This window comes from Mobula birostris, chromosome 7, assembly GCF_030028105.1.
Source record: "Mobula birostris isolate sMobBir1 chromosome 7, sMobBir1.hap1, whole genome shotgun sequence".
In the NCBI taxonomy this organism is placed as follows: domain Eukaryota; kingdom Metazoa; phylum Chordata; class Chondrichthyes; order Myliobatiformes; family Myliobatidae; genus Mobula; species Mobula birostris.
The window spans coordinates 17659569-17679885 of record NC_092376.1 but is presented as its reverse complement, the minus strand read 5'-3'; the positions used below and the strand labels follow the sequence as shown (position 1 = coordinate 17679885).

Below are 20317 nucleotides of genomic sequence, written 5' to 3'. Positions count from 1 at the left end.
CGACGGCTTACAGAACTGGCATTTATCCAGGGAAAGTTTCAACCCTTCCTCCTTCAGCCGACTCAACACCTTGAGCAGCCGCTTCTCATGTTCCTACAAAGTAGATCCAAACACTATCAGGTCATCCAGATACACCAACACCTCCAGCAGGTTCATATCCCCCACCGACCTTTCCATGAACCCTTATGCCCCCGATATGCCTTGGGGCATTTGTTCGAACTGAAAGAATCCCAGGGGGCAGATAAAGGCCGTCTTCTCTTTATCGGCCTCTCTCATCAGAATCTGGTAGTACCCACTCTGCAAATCCAAGACACTAAACCACTGGGCACCACTCAGACAGGCCAACACGTCTTCAACCCGCGGGACTGTATACTGGTCGGGACCAGTGCGCCGGTTCAGGGTCCTACAGTCCACGCACATACGTACCTTCCCATTTCTCTTCCTAGCCACTACTATGGGGAACGCATAGGGGCTCCGGGACTCCTCGATAATCCCTGCATCCTTCAACTGCCGCACATCTTCCACATCTGCTGGGGCCAACCGCCGCGACCTTTCTCTAAACGGGGTGTCATTTGTCACCCGGATAGCGTGACGAGTGCTCTTGGAACATCCCACATCAAACTCGCCCTGAGAAAAAACATCCCCTAGCTTCAGCATCTTCTCCACCAGCCTGCTCTTATACTCCGGTGGTACAGGGGAGTGTTCAAAATTAAAGGCCTGCTCGGTCAGCCGCCCCCTGTTCTCCAATAGTTTCCCTCCAGTGGGCCTCACGGGTGCACTAAACATCACCGTCACTGGGAACAAGTGCGCGAGGGGCATCCCGCGCTTAAAGGTGATCTCCCTCTCCGTTGTGTCCCCATCAGAAGGGCCGTGCCACCGGTTTCCACCGGGTCCGAACAGACCAACACCAGCATCTCAAGGGCTTCCGACACTCCCATATCGCCCTCCGAGAAATCCAATCTCACTGACAGGTACCCACCGTAACGGTAGTCACCCTCACTTATACCCCAAATTTCCAGTGCATTAAACAGGGTTACTGGCAAATGCTTCAGATATTTGTTGTAGAACGACAGGTACAGTAAGGTAACCTGCGATCCTGTGTCAAGGATGGCTCTTGCAAAGATTCCCTCTATCCGTAGAGACACGCTGGAACAGGGTCCCACCAGTCCATCCGGAATAAGGGCTTGGCCTTTCGGCGATCCCACGGCTGATTTCTGGGAACGTGTTCCTCCCGAGACTCCAGTCCATTCCCTCACTGAGTCTCTCCTAAGTTTTCCGACACCTCTCCCTTCTTAGTGGCCCGGGGGCTTTCCCTCCGCGGGGCATCTTGTCTCTCACAATCCCTCCGAAAGTGACCCGCTTTCCCACAGCTGTAGCACACCCCCGGCCACTCACATTCCCGCCGGAAATGCCCCTCTTTCCCACATTTATAGCACACACTACCCACCGCCCCTCTCCTCCCGGGACGCCCTCCACTCCCAGCGCATGGTGCGGGCCGTCCCCTGAAGGGGGTACTCCCCCTGTCCATCCCCTCAAGCGGGGGATCCCTACACCCCTGGGACCCCTTGGTTTTCTCGGTTCTCAACCCAGCCACCACCTCCTGAACCACTGAGGACCGTCCCCGGTGGCCCGAGCCCCTTTTCCGGCCCAACGCGCTCTCCTCCTCCCGCACCTCTCTAATCAGCTGCCTGAATGATGGGGGGGCAGGGGGCTCCTTTTATAGCACTGCCGGAGAGTCCAAGCCACCTTGTCCTCCTCCAGGGAACCACTGACTCATCCTCAACCTCGTCACTTCGTCCGCCTTCACTACCCCTCGGCGCCGCCACCCAGGAAGCATTCTCTCCAGCCAAAAATGTGAGAGCTTTTCCCGTCTACTCTGCCCCATGTGGTGAAACTCCGCTAAAAGCTCCCAGGGATCTCCTGACATTCCAAGCGCTCCCTCCAAAGCTTTCAGATACTCTGCCAGGGAAGCTGAGCGCTGTTCAACTTTCTGCTCCCGGACGACACCGGCCGCCCCGCCCCTCAAACTCTCCAGCAATCGCTGTCTCTTTCCCTCATCCGAACCTGGCCACGCCTCTAACAACTGGGACGTATTTTCAATCCATACCTCGTAGTCGTCCTCCCCTTCCGGGGTAGGTGTGGCTCCTGAGAAAACTCTCAGCTTCGGGTGGGGCCCCTCGGCCCTTCTCACCAGGGAAGTAATGGCTGCTGCTAACTCGGAGGTCTCACCTCTAGCTGAGGGACTGGGCCTGGCCAAGCCTTCCCACTCTAACCACCCACCTCTGGCTACTGGCACCTCTTCTGGGGTCTCATCTAGCTCCTTCTCCGGTGTCTCCTCACTTTCTTCCTCCGGGAGGGTGTGGAAGCCCCACGGCCCCCCCCCGCCCGGATGCCGACCGTCACTAGCAGTTCCAACGTCATGACGTCAGCACTTGTACAAGCCAACACCCAGCTAGATTCGACTTCTTTTCCACACCTTCTAGCTATCAGTTCTACCTGCCCTATACCTTTAATCAAACTCAACCCTCGCACTAGTACATCTCCCGAAGTGCAGAAATCCACCCCACTTAAACACACACGCATGATTCACCAGTACGTCCTCTAACTCACACCAGCTTACAATCTTATCTCGATCCATCTCCGCACTACTTAACATGGCAATTTATACAGCTTTACTGAAAGTTCAATCCCGGACGAGCCCCCACAAATGTCACACTCAGCTATATCGGCTGGTATTTATCTAGGGGAAACCCTGTCCGCCGCTCAACCGTGTCTCCCGGTTACATCGGTTGCTGTGCAAATGCCACCTGATAATGTACATTTTACAAATTGCACTTTATAAATCTTACTAGGACTATGACACTAATAGAGGTACAATACAAAAGGGAATGAAAAAGGCGCCAGACTTATCAAAATTCAATTTCTTCGTGCACACAATTGGAGCTCGGGCCCTTCTTTCTTCACCCTGTGATCCACTCTGACCCCCTCGACTCGCAGCTCAGAACCACCTGGTGATCGACCAGAGAACTCCCAGCACGTCCGTCGTCCTCCCGGTCTCTCCTCCAACTCCCCACCAAAACCCCCGTTTCCCAGCCCTATGAGACAGCATATCACCCCAAGAAAGAATAACATGGACACCCATTGGTTCATTTGTTCTATTATCAAATAATATAACCCAAGCAAACTGCCAGCTAGAGAACTTTCTCAGCATTTAACATAACAAAGAAGCCATTTTAATTAACATATGCAGTAACATAAAAGAAGAAACCCCTTACACTAATTAAGTGGCCGCTGAGTGTATGCTATCACACTCATTCCATAGTCCAACACCCACCCCTGTTCTTCAACCATGTTTTGTGTAATCAATTTTTTGCCTAAGTGCTTTACTTCAGTCTTCTCCACATTAAGCTCCACTTGTCAATATTCTGATTTATGTTTCCACATGTTCTGATCAGAAAGAGGAAGAGAGTATCTTACGGAATTTGTATGGTCCAAATACCCTGCAATACGGTAATTTGGTTTTGTTGGTCAATTCACTGATGCACATCGTAATCTGGCAAGCCAAATCAAGGTCGTATCTGTGGCCAATGCAGCCAGTGTTCCTTGTTCCATCCACACGGTAATTTGTGCAGTTGTATATGTCATCTGTATCTTGCTCCTTCCTTTAAAAAAGTAAATTGAATTGTAAGTTCTTCCAAAGAGTGATAGGAGTAACAGGCAGACTTCTGACATGTCAATTTGACTTTCCATTCCCGTTCTGACATGTCAGTCCATGGCCTTCTCTACTGCCATGCTAAGACCAAATTCAGGTTGGAAGAGCCTCATGTATTCCTTCTGGGTAGCCTCCAACCTGATAGCATGAACATCGATTTCTCTAGCTTCTGATACTTTCTGCACAATCGTTCCTTCTCTCTCTGGTTAGCCTCTCACCTCTTGTCTTCTCGTCACCTGCTCATCCGTCTCCTTCTGGTGCTCCTCCTTCTTCCCTTTCTCCCATGGATCATTGTCAGCAACGTTTATGGGGAGAAGGCAAGAGAATGGGGTTGAGAGGGATAAAAAAAAATCAACCCTGATGGAATGGTGGAGCACAGGCCTAATACCCTAATTCTGCCTGTCTGTTGTATGATCTTATATGACCTCATTGTCAGATTTCTTCTTCTTCAGCCCTCTGTTTCTTCCACCCACACCTTCCCAGCTTCTTACTTCATCTCACCTCCTCTACCCACCTTCTCCCTCACGTGGTCTCACCTATCATCTGCCAACTTGTACTCCTTTCTCCTCTCCCCTTTCTTATGATGGCTTCTGCTCCTTCCCTTCCAGTCCTAATGAAGGATCTATAGAGGGGGCTGTTTATTCCTCTCCATAGATGCTGCCTGACTTGCTGAGTTCCACCAGCATTTTGGGTGTGTTCGTACAGACAGACGGGAAGGCAGACAAACAGGCTGAGTGACTGGTAGACAGAGGCAGGGACAGGAAGACAGAAAGGCTAAGATCAGGAAAACAGAAAGAGGAATACACAGGCTGATAAACTGAATGACCAACAGGCAGGTAGATAGGCAGAAGAATGGAGGTTAGACAGCTGGTTAGGTAGCATTTATGGAAAGGAATAAACAGTCAATGCTTTGGACTGAGACCCTTCTTCAGCACTGGAAGAGAAAGGGGAAGAAGCCAAGATAAGGTTGGTGGAAGGGGAAGGATTACAAGCTAGGAAGTAACAGGTGAAGCTAGGTGGCTGAGAGTGGTGGGATGACTTAAGAAGCTGGGATGTGATAGGTGGAAATAGTAGGACCACCAGACCATAAGATATAGGAGCAGAATCTGCCCATTTGGCCCATTGTGTCTGCTGTGCCATTTCATCATGGCTGATCCAATTTTCCTCTCAACCCCAATCTCCCGCCTTCACCCCATATCCCTTCATGCCCTCCCCAATCAAGAATATATCAGCCTCTGCCTTAAATATACATAAAGACGGCCTCCCCAGCTGCCTGTGGCAATGAATTCCACAGATTCACCACTCTCTGACTAAAAAAACTTCCTCCTCATCTCCATTCCAAAAGGACAACCCTCTATTCTGAGGGTGTGTCCTCTGGCTTTAGACTCCCCCACCATAGGAAACATCCTCTCCCCTCCACATCCACTCTATCAAAGCCTTTCACCACTCAACAGGTTTCAATGAGGTCACCCCTCCTTCTTCTGAGTTCTTCTCAATACAGGCTCAGAGCCATCAAACATTCTTCATATGACAGGCCATTCAATCCTGGTATCATTTTCATGAACTTCCCTTGAATCCTCTCCAGTTTCAGCACATCCTTTTAAGAGATATTTAGATAGCTACATAGAGCTTAGTAAAATAGAGGACTATAGGTAAGTCTAGTAATTTCTAAGGTAGGGACATGTTCGGCACAACTTTGTGGGCCAAAGGGCCTGTAGGTTTTCTACATTTGATCCGTTCTAAGATACAGAGACCAACCCTGCTCACAATACTCCAAGAGAGACCTCACCAGTGCTTTATAAAGTTTTCATATTACATTCTTGATAATATATTCCATCCTTCTTAAAATGAATGCTAATATTGTATTTGCCTTACTCACCAGAGGCTCAACTGGCAAATTAACCTTTAGGAAATCCTGCACAAGGACTCCTAAGTCCCCTTGCACTTCAGTTTTTTTGTATTTTCTCGTCATTTAGAAAACAGTCAATTTTTTCTACCCAAGTGCATGACCGTACATTTCCCAACACTGTATTCCATCTGCTATTTCTTGGTCCATTCTTCTAATCTAAGTCCTTCTGTAGCCTCTCTACTTCCTCAAAACTACCTGCTACACCACCTATCTTTGTATCAACTTTGCAACAAAGCCATCAATTCCATCAGCCAAATCATTGACATATAATGTAAAAAGAATCGGTCCCAACATAGACTCCTGTGGGAGCCTGCCAGAAAAGGCTCCCTTTATTCCCACTCTTTGCTCCTGCTGATCAGACCTGCTTATCCATTCTGGAATCTCTTCTGTAATACCATGGGCTCATAGCTTGTAAAGTAGCCTTATGTGTGGCACCTTGTCAAAGGCATTCTGAAAATCCAAGTATGCAACATCAACCGATTCTCCTTTGTCTCCACTACTTGTTATTTCTTCAAAGAATTACAACAGATTTGTCAGGCAAGATGTCCCTTGAGGAAACCATGCTGACTACAGCCGATTTTATCATGTGCCTCCAAGTACCCTGAGACCTCATCCTTAATAATCAATTCCAACATCTACCAACCACTGAGATTAGACTAACTGGCCTATAGTTTCCTTCCTTTTGCCTCTCTCCCTTCTTGAAGAGTGGAGTGATATTTGCAATTTTCCACGCCTCTGGAACCATTCCAGAATCTAGTGATTTTTTAAAAATATCATAACTAATGCCTCCACAATCTCTTCAGCTGCCTCTTTCAGAACTCTGGAGTGTACACCATCTGCTCTGGCATCAACCCTGCCAGTGTTCTTTTCCAAACAATTCTGGCCAACTCCACTTGCATGCCTCTGTAATTCCCTTTACTCCACTGTAATACTGATATGTCTGACTTTAGCTTCAACTTCTCAAATTAGCCTGCCTGGCCTGCTGAGTTCCTTTAGCATTTTGTGCCTGTTTATTGGATTTCTAGCATCTGCAAATTTTATCTTGTTTATGGCAGGGTAAATTCAATCATATTAAGACCACTTGCTCCTAAGGGTTCTTTTACTGTAAAGGGCTGGAGAAAAGGGAATCTGGAAAGGAGAGGAGTGTGAAGTATGGGAGAAAAGGAAGGAGAGCACTAAGAGGGGTGATAGGCAGGTGTGGGTTGATGAGACTAGGCAGAATAACAGTATGGCATGGAGTAGATGGGCTGAGGGACCGGTTAATGCGAATATCAAGCAATCGTATGGTAGCAAATCAATGCATAAAAGCATGCAGTTGTGCAGACTAGACATCAGAATACAGAAGAAATGTGATCTATGCGCGATTTTGACCGTGGAATGATTGTTGGTGCCAGATGGGGTGGTTAGAGTATCTCAGAAATTGCCAATCTCCTGGGATTTTCATGCACAACAGTCTCTAGAGTTTACAGAGAGTGGTGTGAAAAACAAAAAACAAAATGCAGTGAGTGACAATTCTAAGAGCGAAAATGCCTTGTTAATGAAAGAGGTCAGAGGAGAATGGACAGACTGGTTCAGCAAGCTGAAAGTAACTTACGTAACCATGCATTACAACAGTGATGTGCAAAAGAGCATCTCCGATGCACAACACATTGAACCTTGAAGCAGATGGGCTCCAGCAGCAGAAGACCGTGAACATAGACTCGGTGACTGCTTTACAGTACAGGAGGTATCGAATAAAGTGATCACTGAGTGCAGCTTTGTATTTTGAAGGATAGACAGGCAGAGAGGCAAAAAGAATTAATAGGCAGAGAGATATATCAGGCAGACAAGTAAGCAGGTGGATAGTAGCCAGATAAATAGACAAGAGAAAGAGAGAGATGGAGAGATAGACAAAATAATGGTCAGACTGACAGACATGTCTACAAATGGAGAAGTGAAGAAACGTGAATAGACAGTAAACCGATGTGCAAGTTAACAGGGGCAGCACGCTAGTGTAGTGGTTAGCACAATGCTTTACAGTACCAGTGGCCAGGGTTCAATTCCTGTCATTGCCTGTAAGGAGTTTGTACCGTCTCCCTGTGGCCATGTGGGTTTCCTCTGGGTGCTCCGGTTTACTTCCACAGTCCAAAGATATACCAGTTGTTAAGTTAATTGGTCATTGTAACTTATCCCCATGATTAGGCTAGGATTAAATTGGGGAATTACTGAGCGGTGTGGCTCGAAGGGCCAGAAGGGGATGTTCCGCGCTGTATCTCAATAAATTAATTAAAAATAACTAAATGGATAACTGGCTGGACAGATGGACATCAGCAGTAGGTCCAACACAAAGTACTCCGACACAAGATCCATCCTTACCTGTAGGACAAAATGTATTGTGCATCTTCTGAAACATCATCAAAAACATCCCAAGTGCAGTTCATGTAAGTGTTCCCATAAAACACACAGGTCAAGTTGTCAACCGAGGCAAATAAATCGCCTGAAGGAATGAGCCAATCAGAAAGTAAACATTAGCATATTTCACTATTTTATATGTCAATTTTATTATGCATATATTGTAGGCGTGACCTTCCATTCCTGTCATAATTAGAGTTTCAAAGTTAATATGCATTCCCACTGCCAAGTCTTCCACTTCTGATTATTAAAGCTCCTGATTATTGTGAAGCAAAATGCCTGTGAGCGCAAGGGGTGGTGCAGTGGAATGTGGTGTAAGCTGATCACTTCTTGTAGTCTTATTGAGCCAAAAACATTCCTGTACTTGTATTTGTGTTCCTTATCCAACAGCACAGAAACAGGCCCCTCGACCCATCTACTCCATGCCATGCTGTTATTCTGCTTAGTCCCATCAACCTACACCTGGATCATAGCCTTCCATACTCCCCTGTTCCATGTACCAATCCTACAGAACAGAAATAGGCCCTTCAGCCCATCTAGTCCATACCAAACTGTTACTCTTCCTACTCTTATTGACTCGCGCCTGGACTATAACCCCTCTAGTCCATGTACTTATCCTACAGCACAGCAAAAGGCCAAGCTGTTTAATAGTTAATAAAATGTCAAATAGAACACTTGCTATGTTATGATATAGATATGACAAAACTAGAAAATCCAGGAAATACTCTGTGGGTTAAACAGCATCAAAGAGTGAAGAACGTTTCAGGATGAGGACCCATCATCAGAACTGGGGATATTTCCCAGTTTAGATACAAGGTCTTTGACCTGAAACACTATCACCGTTTTGCCTTCCACAGATGCTGCCTGGTCTGCTGAATGTTTCTCGCACTTTCTGTTTTAATTCCCAGTTTTCAACATCTGCAGGTCTTTTCCTATTTTCTTTTAGCCTTGAGAGATTGTGCTCTATGATTAAATGTCACCCTTATCAGTGCCAGAAGGTTGTAAAGTCTGAATGTCTAAAGGCAGTCTTGTCTGGCAGAGAATGCATCATCAGTTTCTGTGCATTACATTCAAGTTCAGGTTTACTGTCATTTGACTGTGTGTGTATATATATAACCAAACAAAACAACATTCCTCCGAACCACAGTGTACCCACCCCTCTCAACATATACCATATCACACACAGCACATAAGACAAAATATTACCACAACTTTTCATAGAATATAATTCAAAGTGCATGCAGTGCACAACACGGGTTAACAGTAAACAGTACAGAAACAGTAAACAGTTCATTCTCTTAGTGACAAGACTTTGGTGGTGGTTTGTCAGCCTGGGAGAAGAAGCTGTTATCCAATGTGGCAGTCCGAACCTTGATGCCCTGTACCCTCTTCTTGACAGTAGGGGCAAATCACAGACACTCAGGGATAGTTAGTCCAATAAATGCCAGAGCGTGTAAGTCATAGAATCAGAGGAAACCACAGAACAAAAACAGGCACTTTGGCCCATCTAGTCTGTGTCAGCCTGGCTTTGTCTAGTTCCATCTACCTGCACCCAGTCTTTAGCCCTCCAAACCTCTCTCACCATGCACCTACCCAAACTTCTCTTATATGTTACAACTGAACCCCCAACTACCACTTTTACTGGGAGCTCATTCCACACTCATACCAGCCTCTGTCATGGTCCCGTCTGGCAATCCCCACCTTGCCATTTGCCTCAAGATTTGGGCCTCGATCACCTCATTTAGATTCCAATCATTCCCAGGTATCACTAACTACACGCTCCTGCTTCCCATCAAACGGCAGGATAAAAACCCTGTGACCACAGCAAGAAGCTGCCAGTTCGTTGGTCGACTCTTGTGAGAGTAAATCTTGTTTCCTATTCCTGAGAACTGTTAGTTCTAAGCTTTGCATCGTCTCCTGGATATCGGCTCCCCATTCGCGGAGGTGCTATGCCTAACGACTCTGCCTCAGCAACTGTGTCCTGCACTTGGGTTCGTCCCCAGCCACGTCCTTGCAACAGCCTCAGAGAGAAGAAGAGACCTTCTCCCCTCATTCTCCTGCACTCCAGGCAATGATATCATAACCTTTTCAATCTTTCCCTATAACTCAGATCCTCAAGTCCCAGCAACAACTGTGTAAATTTTCTCTGCACTGTTTCAAGCTTATTGATACCTTGTGGGAGGGTGACCAGAATTACACACAATTGACTGTATAAGTGTATAGGTGAGTAGATTAAAAGAATTTCTCACGGCTGTTAGAGCATATTGTGGACCCAGGGTGTACAACTTCAGCAACTAACTTCAGCCACCAGCATTTCAGATTCGAAAATGGACTGTAGGTTAAACTTAAGATGTTGCTCTGAACAATGGGTTCCTAAAAGCTGTGAACCACAATTAACTGGAAGAGCAGAGAATGCTGATTTAAAATTTTACTGTGTCTTTACTGTGGGTGCGAAGAAGGAGGTGTGAAAGTTGTATAGTACGTAACTCAAAAGGGAACATTGTAAATATAGGATTGTCCTTTGATCTTTAGCATATAGAATGTCATGTGTGATCCAGAATCTCTGGAGGGGAAGGCCCCGAGTCCTTGGCTTTGCTTGTTGCTCGGTGGCCGGGGCGGGGGTCGAAGCACTCGGCAGAGGATGGTGCTCAGGAGGCTGTACCGGAGGGGCTAGTCGGAGGCTCGAACTTTTCAGATGGACTCAAGAGTCGGCTGTGGTCGGGTGCTTCCAATGGTGCTGCATCGGCAGTTGTCGGCGCCTGGAGGTTTCTCCCTTTTGCCGTCTGCTATCGGGACTATTGGGAGTTGATCGGAACTTTGAGACTTTTCTTTACCGTGCCCATGGTCTGCTCATCAAATTATGGTATTGCTTTGCACTGTTGTAACTATATGTTATAATTATGTGGTCTTGTCAGTGTTAGTCTTTGGTTTGTCCTTTTTTTTTGTGATATCACTCTGGAGGAACATTGTATCATTTCTTAATGCATGCATTTCTAAATGACAATAAACGAGGACTGTGTCCTCATAATCTAAAAAAAAATTGGGTCGTGCAGGTCACTTCCTCTGAAAGGTTCTCAATATGATATCTGCTGTGTCTTCTTCTGTTGAATAAAGGGACTACTTTATCTGTACCAGCCACGTCTCTCCAGTGACTTTTGCTCACATTACAATAATGACCACTGTAGAGCTGCTGGAAATCATTTGGCTCAGCTGTCTCTGGTTTGCTGCTGACTGTGATAACATCACACTGTCCTTTTAATTGTGCTACTGCACACTTGTACTATTGTAATGAATACTGCAGGATGGTTGACTTTACATTAATGAATACGTGCTGCCCATCCCACCTCTCTTGCCAAACTTTGTTCAGCTTTCCAGGGTCATAGAGGTCAGAGAGTCACAGAACAGAGCAGCACAAGGACGATCCTTTGCTCAACAAGTCCTTGCCAAACTGTGATTCAGCCATTTCCCATCAACCTGTACCCAGACCATAGCCTTCCATACCTCTTCCATCCATGTACCAATGCAAACTTCTCTTAAATGTTGAAATCAAACCCACATCCACCAGTTCATTCCACACTCTCACCACCTCCTGAGTTAAGAAGTTCCCTTTAAACATTTTGCCTTTCACCCTTAACCCATGACCTCTAATTCTAGTCTCACTCATCCTCGGTGGAAAAAGCCTGCTTGCATTTACCCTGTCTATACCCCTCATAATTTTATGTACATCTATCAAATCTCCCCTCATTCTCCTACACTCTAGGGAACAAATTCCTAATCTATTCAACCTTTCCCTATAACTCAGGCCATCCAGTCCTTATCATCATCACAGCTTGTCACAGCAGACAGCCAGCCACTCTAGTGGTGTTCGGTTGATGCTGAGCAGGCCAGTGTCAGCTAAATCAGGTGAGAGTGGGCATTTGCACAGAACGTGTTCAATGTTCTGCACCCTTTCACCACATTCACAGGATTCGCTGGTCTTTAAACCCCACTTCACCATATTGTCTCCCGTCCTACAAACTCCCGCTCTCGCTCTGTTGAGAGTGCACCACTTCCGTCTGTCAAGCAGTGCCCCATCTGGCACCATTTCTGTGGGGTCTTGCACTGTATTGTTTGGTGGGGTTCTGGCTTCTGTTTGTTGTCAGAGGTCAATCCTGTATGTTTGGGGGGATGTTCCGTGCCGTAGTTCCTCCACTGTAGCAAAGCTTTTCCTCGATTTTAGGAGGTTGGAAACTGGCACATGATGATGTAGTGGGTGCCTGGGATCCGAGTTCTGTTTACCTTTTACAGTCTTTGTTGTAGTGTGTCTTCGGATCTCCAGGGGAGCAATGCCTGAAAGTCTGTAAATGATGTTAGTGGGTGTGGGGCGCAGTGTACCCCTGATTATTCTGCAGGCTTCATTAAGCAACGGGTCTACTTTCTTCGCATGGGCTGATCTGCCCCACACAGGTGTACAGTATCCTGCAGGTGCATAGCAGAGTGCTAGGGTAGTTGATCTAAGTGTGTGAGCATTAGCTCTCCATTTCATGCCAGCTAATTGTTTCAAGAGAGAATCGCAAGAGCCAAGTTTCCCTCGGAGTTTTTGGATGTGGGTGGCAAATGAGAGCGTCCTACCCAGGTAAATTGGAGTCGGATGGTGTCCGAGCTCCTTCCCACACCAGAAGATCTTGAGTTTCCGAGCTGCTTCTCGATTCCTCAGGTGGAATGCACACACTTGAGTTTTTGATGGATTTGGGTTCAGAGACCATTTTTCATAATACTGCTTCATTGTTTCAGGACTACTGTAACTCGTACTTCAACTTCTTGGAAGGAGTTTGCTTGTGTTGCTATGCATAGGTTATCTGCGTAGATAAACCTGCGTGTGTTAGGAAAGGTTGGTTGGTCGTTTGTGTAAACTTTAAATAGTAGAGGTGCCAGGACTGATGCCTGTGGTAGTCCGTTCTTTTGTGAAAGCCATCTACTCTTATTTCCATTCATTTCTAAAATAAAATCTAACATAACATAATCTAACATAAAATCTACCATTTTCTAGGAGGCTTCTTATTACTTTGACTGTGGTTTCATTCTTTAACATCTTAGATAATTTCAGTAGAAGGCCTCTGTGATTCACAGTGTCATATGCTACTGTAAAATCAACGAATACTGCCCCTGTAATTTGTCGCATTACAAAGCCATCCTCAATATCCTGGGGTTAAGTTCAGGACTTGACCGCAGCAAGAGCAGCCTGGCCTGAACCTGACTTGGTCTGGTTTCTTAGTGATTTCTTTCCTGTAGGTAGGTGACTAGAACTCCAAACAATACACCTAATTAGGTCTCATTAACATCTTATACAAGTTCAAAATAACACCATAACTCCTATTCTCAGTACTTTGATTTAGGAAGTCATAAATCCTTGGTCATGGTTGAAATAGTTCCTGCACTGATACCCATCTCCCATCCCATTAAGTGAATACCATACACAAAGTGATTCAGCAAATCATTAAAAAGAAAACATACGTGGTGGATTAAAAGTTCTATTAGTCCAATTGCTAGATATTTCGTCAACATAATCTGCAGCATATGACAGCTTGACATGGGTAGATAGTCCCCGGTGTAATTCCAAATCCATCGTCCTTTGATATTCTTGCAAAAAATACGTTTCAATCTAAATTTTAAAAAAACATATTTAAAACTCTTCATTTTAATGTCAAGTTGCAGAAGATGAATATTAGATTTAGAAGTCAATTGAAAGAACTACATAGAGAGTTAGGGGGTGGGAATGGTTCTCATATTAAACATTAAGAGGCAATAATTAATGGCCAGTTTTTGCAAACATAAGAATGAGGAGAAGGTCGAAGCATTCGGCCCCTCAAACTCAATCCATCTTTCAATACGCTTGTGAAAGGAAAACCATGGGCTCTTATCTTATTAAGCACCCTCATGTGAGGCACCTTGTCAAAGGCCTTCTGAAAATCCAAGTAAGCAACATCCACTGACTCTCCTTTGTCTATCCTGCATGTTATTTACTCAATGCATTCCAACAGATTTGTCAGGAAAGATTTCCTCTTAAGGAAACCATGCTGACTTCAGTCTATTTTATCATGTGACTCCAAGAACCCCAAAACCTCATCCTTAATAATAGACTCCAAAGTCTTGCCAGCAACTGAAGTCAGGGTAACTGGCCTCTAATTTACTCTCTTTTGCTTCCCTCCATCTTTAAAGAGTAGAGCAACATTTGGAATCTCTTTCCCCCACCCACCCACCCACTTTTCTCCACAATCTATCATATTCAGCTTGTAATCCTTACCCTGCCCCACCTACTTAGTCTAGCTTCTGCCCCCTTCCTTTCCAGTCTTGAAGAAGGGTCTCAGCCTGAAACCAAGTTGACTGTTTAACCCCCTCCGTAGATGCTGCCTAACCTAATGAGTTCCTCCAGCATTTTGTGTGTGTTACCTACCTGCCACTGTCTTCAAACTCCACCACAACTCACCTTCCAGTACCATCAGAATCTCTTGTGTTTATGAGCGGCAGGTGAATGACAGAGGCAATAAAAGAGAGGGGGAGATGGTTAAAATGAATGGATCAGGATTAGTGAGAGGGGTGGGTGGAGGAGAGAATGAAGTTATGAGACTGCTACTGGAGAGAGAGAGAGGGGCAGAAACACAATGGGTTACCAGTGCTGGAATCTGAAATGGAGTTGAGACTGTTGAAAACAGTTGGGAGGGAGGGTGGGGAAAGTTGGAATAGCAAAACAAAAAGGTGTTGGAGAATGCAAATGGAAAATGGTGGGTTAGAAAAAAATGGTAATTGCTAAATGGCTTACTAATATCGTATGTGCTGAAATACAGAGAAAAGCTTTGTTTTGTATGTCATCCATACAGTTCATTTCAAACTACAAGTGAAAAGAGGCCGTACCAAGGAAAAAGGCAATAACAGATTATAGAATATGAAGCAACACACACAAAATGCTGGTGGAACTCAGGAAGTCAGGCAGCATCTGTGGAGGGGAATAAGCAGTTACTGCTTTGGCCGAGACCCTTCATCTGGACACTTGCTGAGCTCCAGCATCTGCAGAATCTCTTGTGTTTAAGATTTTTAATCTATTATTTATTTATTGCGATACAGGGCAGAATAGGTCCTTCCAAAAGTTAACCCCAGCCTAAACACGGCACAATTAATAATGGCCAATTAACCTACCAACCAGTATATCTCTGGACGGTGGGAGGAAGTCGGAGCACCCGGAAGAACGTACAAGCTACTTGCAAGCAGCGGTGAGAATTGAACCCTGATTGCCTGTAAAGCGTTGTGCTAACCCCTACACTACTGTGCTGCCCACACTACATTGCAGAATGTAGTGTTACATTTAAAGAGAAAGTGTAGTGCAGATAGATACTGCAAATAAGATGCAAGAGTCATTATGAGGTAGATTTATTGCATAAGAGTCCATTTAATAGGTCTATACCAGCAGGAGAGAAGCTGTCTTTGAGCCTGGTGGTACATGTTTTCAAGCTTTTGCATCTTCTGACTGATGGAATGGACAAAACGAGAGAATGACGGGGAAGGAGGGGTTCTTTGATCATGCTGGCCGATTTCCCGAGGCAGTGAGAGGTGTGGATGAAATCGTTGGGGGGGGAGGCTGGATTTCATGAGGAACTGAGTTGTACCCACAACGCTGCAATTTCTGGTGGTCTTGGGCAGAGCAGTTGCCACACTATGCCAAGATGCAACTGGAGAGATGCATCTGTAAAAATCAGTGAGCATGCCAAAATAGGGATCATGCCAAATTTCCTTCGCCCTCTGAGGAAGCAGAGGCACTGATGCTCCTTGTTTTCCATAGCATCCACATGGTTGGGGAATGACCAAAACTCTAACTTGGTGGTTCAGTCCATGTTCAACTGCTTCCTGAACTCTTTACCTGGGATGTAGGGCTACCCTGTTCAATGGTTCAACTTAATGTCAGAGAATGTATACAGCATACAACGTGAAGTCCTTACTCTTTGCAGACATCCACAAAACAGAGAGAGAAAGAAAACAAAGGATGAATGACAGAAAAATATTAGCACTCCAAAGCCCCCCCTCCCACGCACAAGCAGCAGTGAAGCATTAACCCTCCCCCTCTACCTCCCCCAACTTGTTCCAGCGAAAAGCATCAGTCCCCAACCCACCCACAAAGTAATAGCAAGTCCCCAGAGACCATGATCAACACACCATCCAAAAGTACTATCCATCTTAACACCTCAACATCTCAACAGGCCCTCTCTCTCTCACTAACGAGGGAGAGAGAGATATCGCTCCTGCCACAGCGAGAGGGCAGACCAGCAGCTCGCGGTTTCGATGTTCTGGTATTTTGAGAGACTAAAGAAGATTTACCTTGCTATCATTTGAATTGAGATACTTGTAGTGAAGCTGGTAATACACATCTTCTTCAAACGTGATGTTTCCATCCCAAGACACGGTGTACAATCCCAGCCCTTCATTGGAAAGCTGAATATTCAAAGGTGGATTCTCCTTAACTTTGGAAGATAACGTGAGCTGAATTAGTTGGTAAGCAAAAGTTTATAAATGGAAGACACGTGTCTAACATTAATATGTTGTTGAATATTCAATAACGGGCACAAATACATTGGCCTAGCATGTGTAAATCATGCAAAGTTTAAACTGACACACCTTTCATTATATTATTCATATTTTCACCCACCTAACAGATTAAAATTATTCCTTGGAGTTCTGACACTAACTATGTCAAACTGGAATCTGACAATTTTAATGTGGAGCAAGGTCACCTACTAGAAGCAATCCTAAAACCTTTTATTTTCATGAAATGGAATGCCTTCCAAATGATGCACTTTATAATACTGAAAATAACATGCTTCTGCACTCATTCCCGAGAGAAAAAAATTCTGAGAGGTATAGTTCAAAGTAAATTTATTATCAGAGTACATATATGTCACCACATATAACCCTGGGATTCTTTTTTCTGTGGGCATATTCAGCAAATTTATAGAATAGCAACTGTAAACAGGATCAATGAAGATCAAGTAGAGCGCAGAACAACAAACTGTGCAAATGCAAATCTAAATAAATAGCAATAAATAATGAGAACATGACATAACAAAATAAAGAGTCCTTAAAGTGAGATCATTGGATACAGGAACATGTCGGTGCGTGGGCAAGTTAGTATAGTTATTGCCTTTTGTTCAAGAGCCTGATGGTTGTGGGTAGTAACTGTTCTTGAACCTGGTGGTCCAAGTCCTGAGGCTTTTGTACCTTCTACCTGATGGCAGCAGTGAGAAAAGAGCATGGCCTGGTGATGGATGCTGCTTTCCTACAAGCTTTCATATCGATGTGCTCAATGATGGGGAAAAGAGTTAGAATCTTTCTCCCAGAGTAAAAATATCAATTACAATAATTGAGGACATTGTAAATACATTCCAGTATTTATGTATTTATGCATATTTTGTCCATATCTATACTTTAACCTTTAACTTATTTTCAATAATTCTTTATTCCTTAGAATTGTTTATGTTTTTGTCTTTTGTTACATGTCACAACCACACAACACAGCAAATTTCTATTATATGTACAGTACCATGCAAAAGTCTTAGGCATCTACAATATATATAGCTAGGGTGCCTTAGACTTTTGCACAGTACTGTATTTGTTAACATGGAGTGGAGAACGAGTTTGTAAATCTAGTGGAGCAAAGGATGTTGGGAATAGCGAGCGCACAGCGCCGCGGTAGGGATGTGGGACAGGTGACAGAGGAGTGCCAGGGTGGGGGTTGGTGTGGGTGCAGACACACCCAGCCCTGAGACACCAGGCAAAGTCATTTGATTCCAAACAACTGGTTTGTTGATATTTACAGAATGTCTCTCTGGTACTTCCCACTCCTTCCCCTCTCCCCTTCCCTTTTCCCAACCATGATTCCCCTCTCTTCCTGCTCCCTTCCCACTCTCCGTCCACAATAGAGACCCATATCAGAATCAGGTTTGTCATCACTCACATATGTCATGAAATTTGTTTTTTGTGACAGCAATACAATGCAATATATAAACTTACTATAGTACTATGCAAAAGTCTTAGGCATCCAAGTTTTATATATATATACACCAAAGACTTTTGCACAGTACTGTATATATATAAATGCATATGGCAAATTACATGTATAAATGTACAGTATATGATAGATAAAGTTGACTCTTGACCCTTGACCCTTAATAAACACAAAATAATCTGCAGATGCTGTTGTCAAAGGAACACTCACAATGCGCCGGAGGAAATCAGCAGGTCAGTCAGCATCAGTTGAAAAGATTAGTCGATATTTCAGGCCAAAACCCTTTGTCAGGACTGAAGGAAGAACTTTGGGGAGGGTTTGAAGAATGCTGGTAGTTGAAAAAAACAGTAATTTGAAAGACAAAGGGGTGGGGGAGGGGAAGCAGGGAGGTGATTGGCAGAAGAACAATGCGCAGTAGCAGAAGGAGGCGGAACTATGAGGGAGGTGATGTGAAATAGGGATAGAGGAAGGGAGGGGGAGGGAATTACCGGAAGTTGGACAATTCTATGTTCATGCCAAGGGGCTGGAGACTACCTAGACGGTATATGAGGTGTTGCTCCTCCAACCTGAGTTTAGCCTCATCAGGGCAGTAGAGGAGGTCATGTATGGACATATCTGAATGGGAATGGAAAGCAGAGTTGAAGTGGGTGGCTACCGGGCGATCCTGTCTGTTGTGGACCCTTAATCCTTGCCATACATTTTAGGTGAGAGAGGGTAAAGGTAAAGGGGGATGTATAGAGCAATATTTTCTTTGCATAGTGAGTGAGTCGGTGCCTGGAACAGGCTCATAAAGATAGTGGTGAAAGCAGATACGATAGTTGCATTTACATATAAACACATGAGTATACAGAGTATGGAGGGATGTGGATCATGTGCAGACAGAAGAGATTTAATTTAATTTGATATCATATTTGGTGCAGGCACTATGCACCAAATGCCTGTTTCTGTGTTGTACTGACCAATGTTCTGTAATGTCAAGATTCGCAGTCCAGCCCAAAACTATCATGCTCACAGACAAGCCTGTGCTCCTAGAGGACCACACCCTTGTTGCATGGTTTGTAAGTTGTCTGCCTCAATGACCTGGAGAGCTCCGTTTACTGGAGTCAGGGCTTTATGTTTTGGCTCTTGGTAGGGTCACCAATGCCAAACAAGTCAAAGGGGAGAGGCTGGACTAAGAGTGGACCACCAGTCCTCCAGGTTTGGTGTTCAGCTCAGGGCTAACAACCCTGACTGGTAAAAAAAAACGGTTACTGAAACAGCAAATGAATAATCCTTCTACATCTGAGTGTGTTGGTATTCCTGAGTCTCCATCTGGAACTTGCATGACTGACATCAGTGAAAACTGATCTACAGACACAATGAAGGAAGCCCTGAACACTGCCAGAGATGGCAGACCATCACTGCTGCCCTAAATGCCAGCGGTGTAACAGGCAGTAGAGAGACAAGCCTGCATCTTTATGATATTGGCCAGCTATTGAAGTAAAGATAACAAACAAATTACTGTGTACCATGGGGCAAAAATAATTTATTTATCAAATGGCATTTAAGTATGATAGTAGATTGTTTTCCATACAGAATTAACATTAAACTTTAAGAATGAGTTGCTAAATCCTAAGTGAACTCAATCAACTGGGAAACAGATAAAGCACTGAGTCTTATAGAACCTTGCAATAATACCAGAATTATTTTGCCTTTTCTGGTAGGAGAAAAGGCAGTGATAATGTGAATGTTGCAGTAAAGCATGGGTTAACATAGTGTCCAGGCAAGGACGGATTGCAAAGAGAATGCAGATAGTCCAGGCAGGAAATGTGTTTGAAGAGCAGAGCTTCCCTTTACAGAGCAGATTCCCGGAATCATTTAGTTTACTGGAGATGAGGTAGTGGTAGTCCTTCGGATTGGAAGGAGACACACTGTTGTGCAGTTCATCTGTGGACACGGAGGTGGCTCTGCAGTCTGGAAGTTCAGAGTCTAGCACAATGGGGGCACTGGAAGTCCGTTGTTGTACTAATTGTGGCTGCTGTTCCGTGATGCCGGGTCACAGTTTTCCATCAGTTTTTGGCAGCGCCTGTCTTCAAAACTGGTGCGGGCTTCATAGCACAGGGCTCGCCAGCGGGTCGTCAGCAGACGGAGCTTCTAGTTCCCTTGGCTGGATGTCACAGTAGCGTAGGGTTTCCTTCACAGTGTCTTTAGAGCGTTTGCATGGATGATCTTATCTCGGAAAGGAACCTCCCGGAGGTGCAGTGTGGCTTCTGGCCAGAACGGAGTACAGTAGACA

General features: G+C 44.9%; 1 protein-coding gene across 5 annotated transcripts in view; it reads right to left on the bottom strand.

Moving 5' to 3' along the window:
• LOC140200032 (interleukin-5 receptor subunit alpha-like) overlaps window positions 1-20317 on the bottom strand; it is a 110978-nt gene that overhangs the window by 51119 nt on the left and 39542 nt on the right. For all 5 annotated transcript variants that reach the window (XM_072262681.1, XM_072262680.1, XM_072262683.1 and 2 more), the window contains 4 exons: window positions 16359-16501; window positions 13506-13653; window positions 7977-8097; window positions 3478-3662 (listed from right to left, as the gene is read on the bottom strand). In XM_072262681.1, the coding sequence (XP_072118782.1) occupies window positions 3478-3662; window positions 7977-8097; window positions 13506-13653; window positions 16359-16501 (597 nt within the window). The remainder of the gene's footprint in view (window positions 1-3477; window positions 3663-7976; window positions 8098-13505; window positions 13654-16358; window positions 16502-20317) is intronic.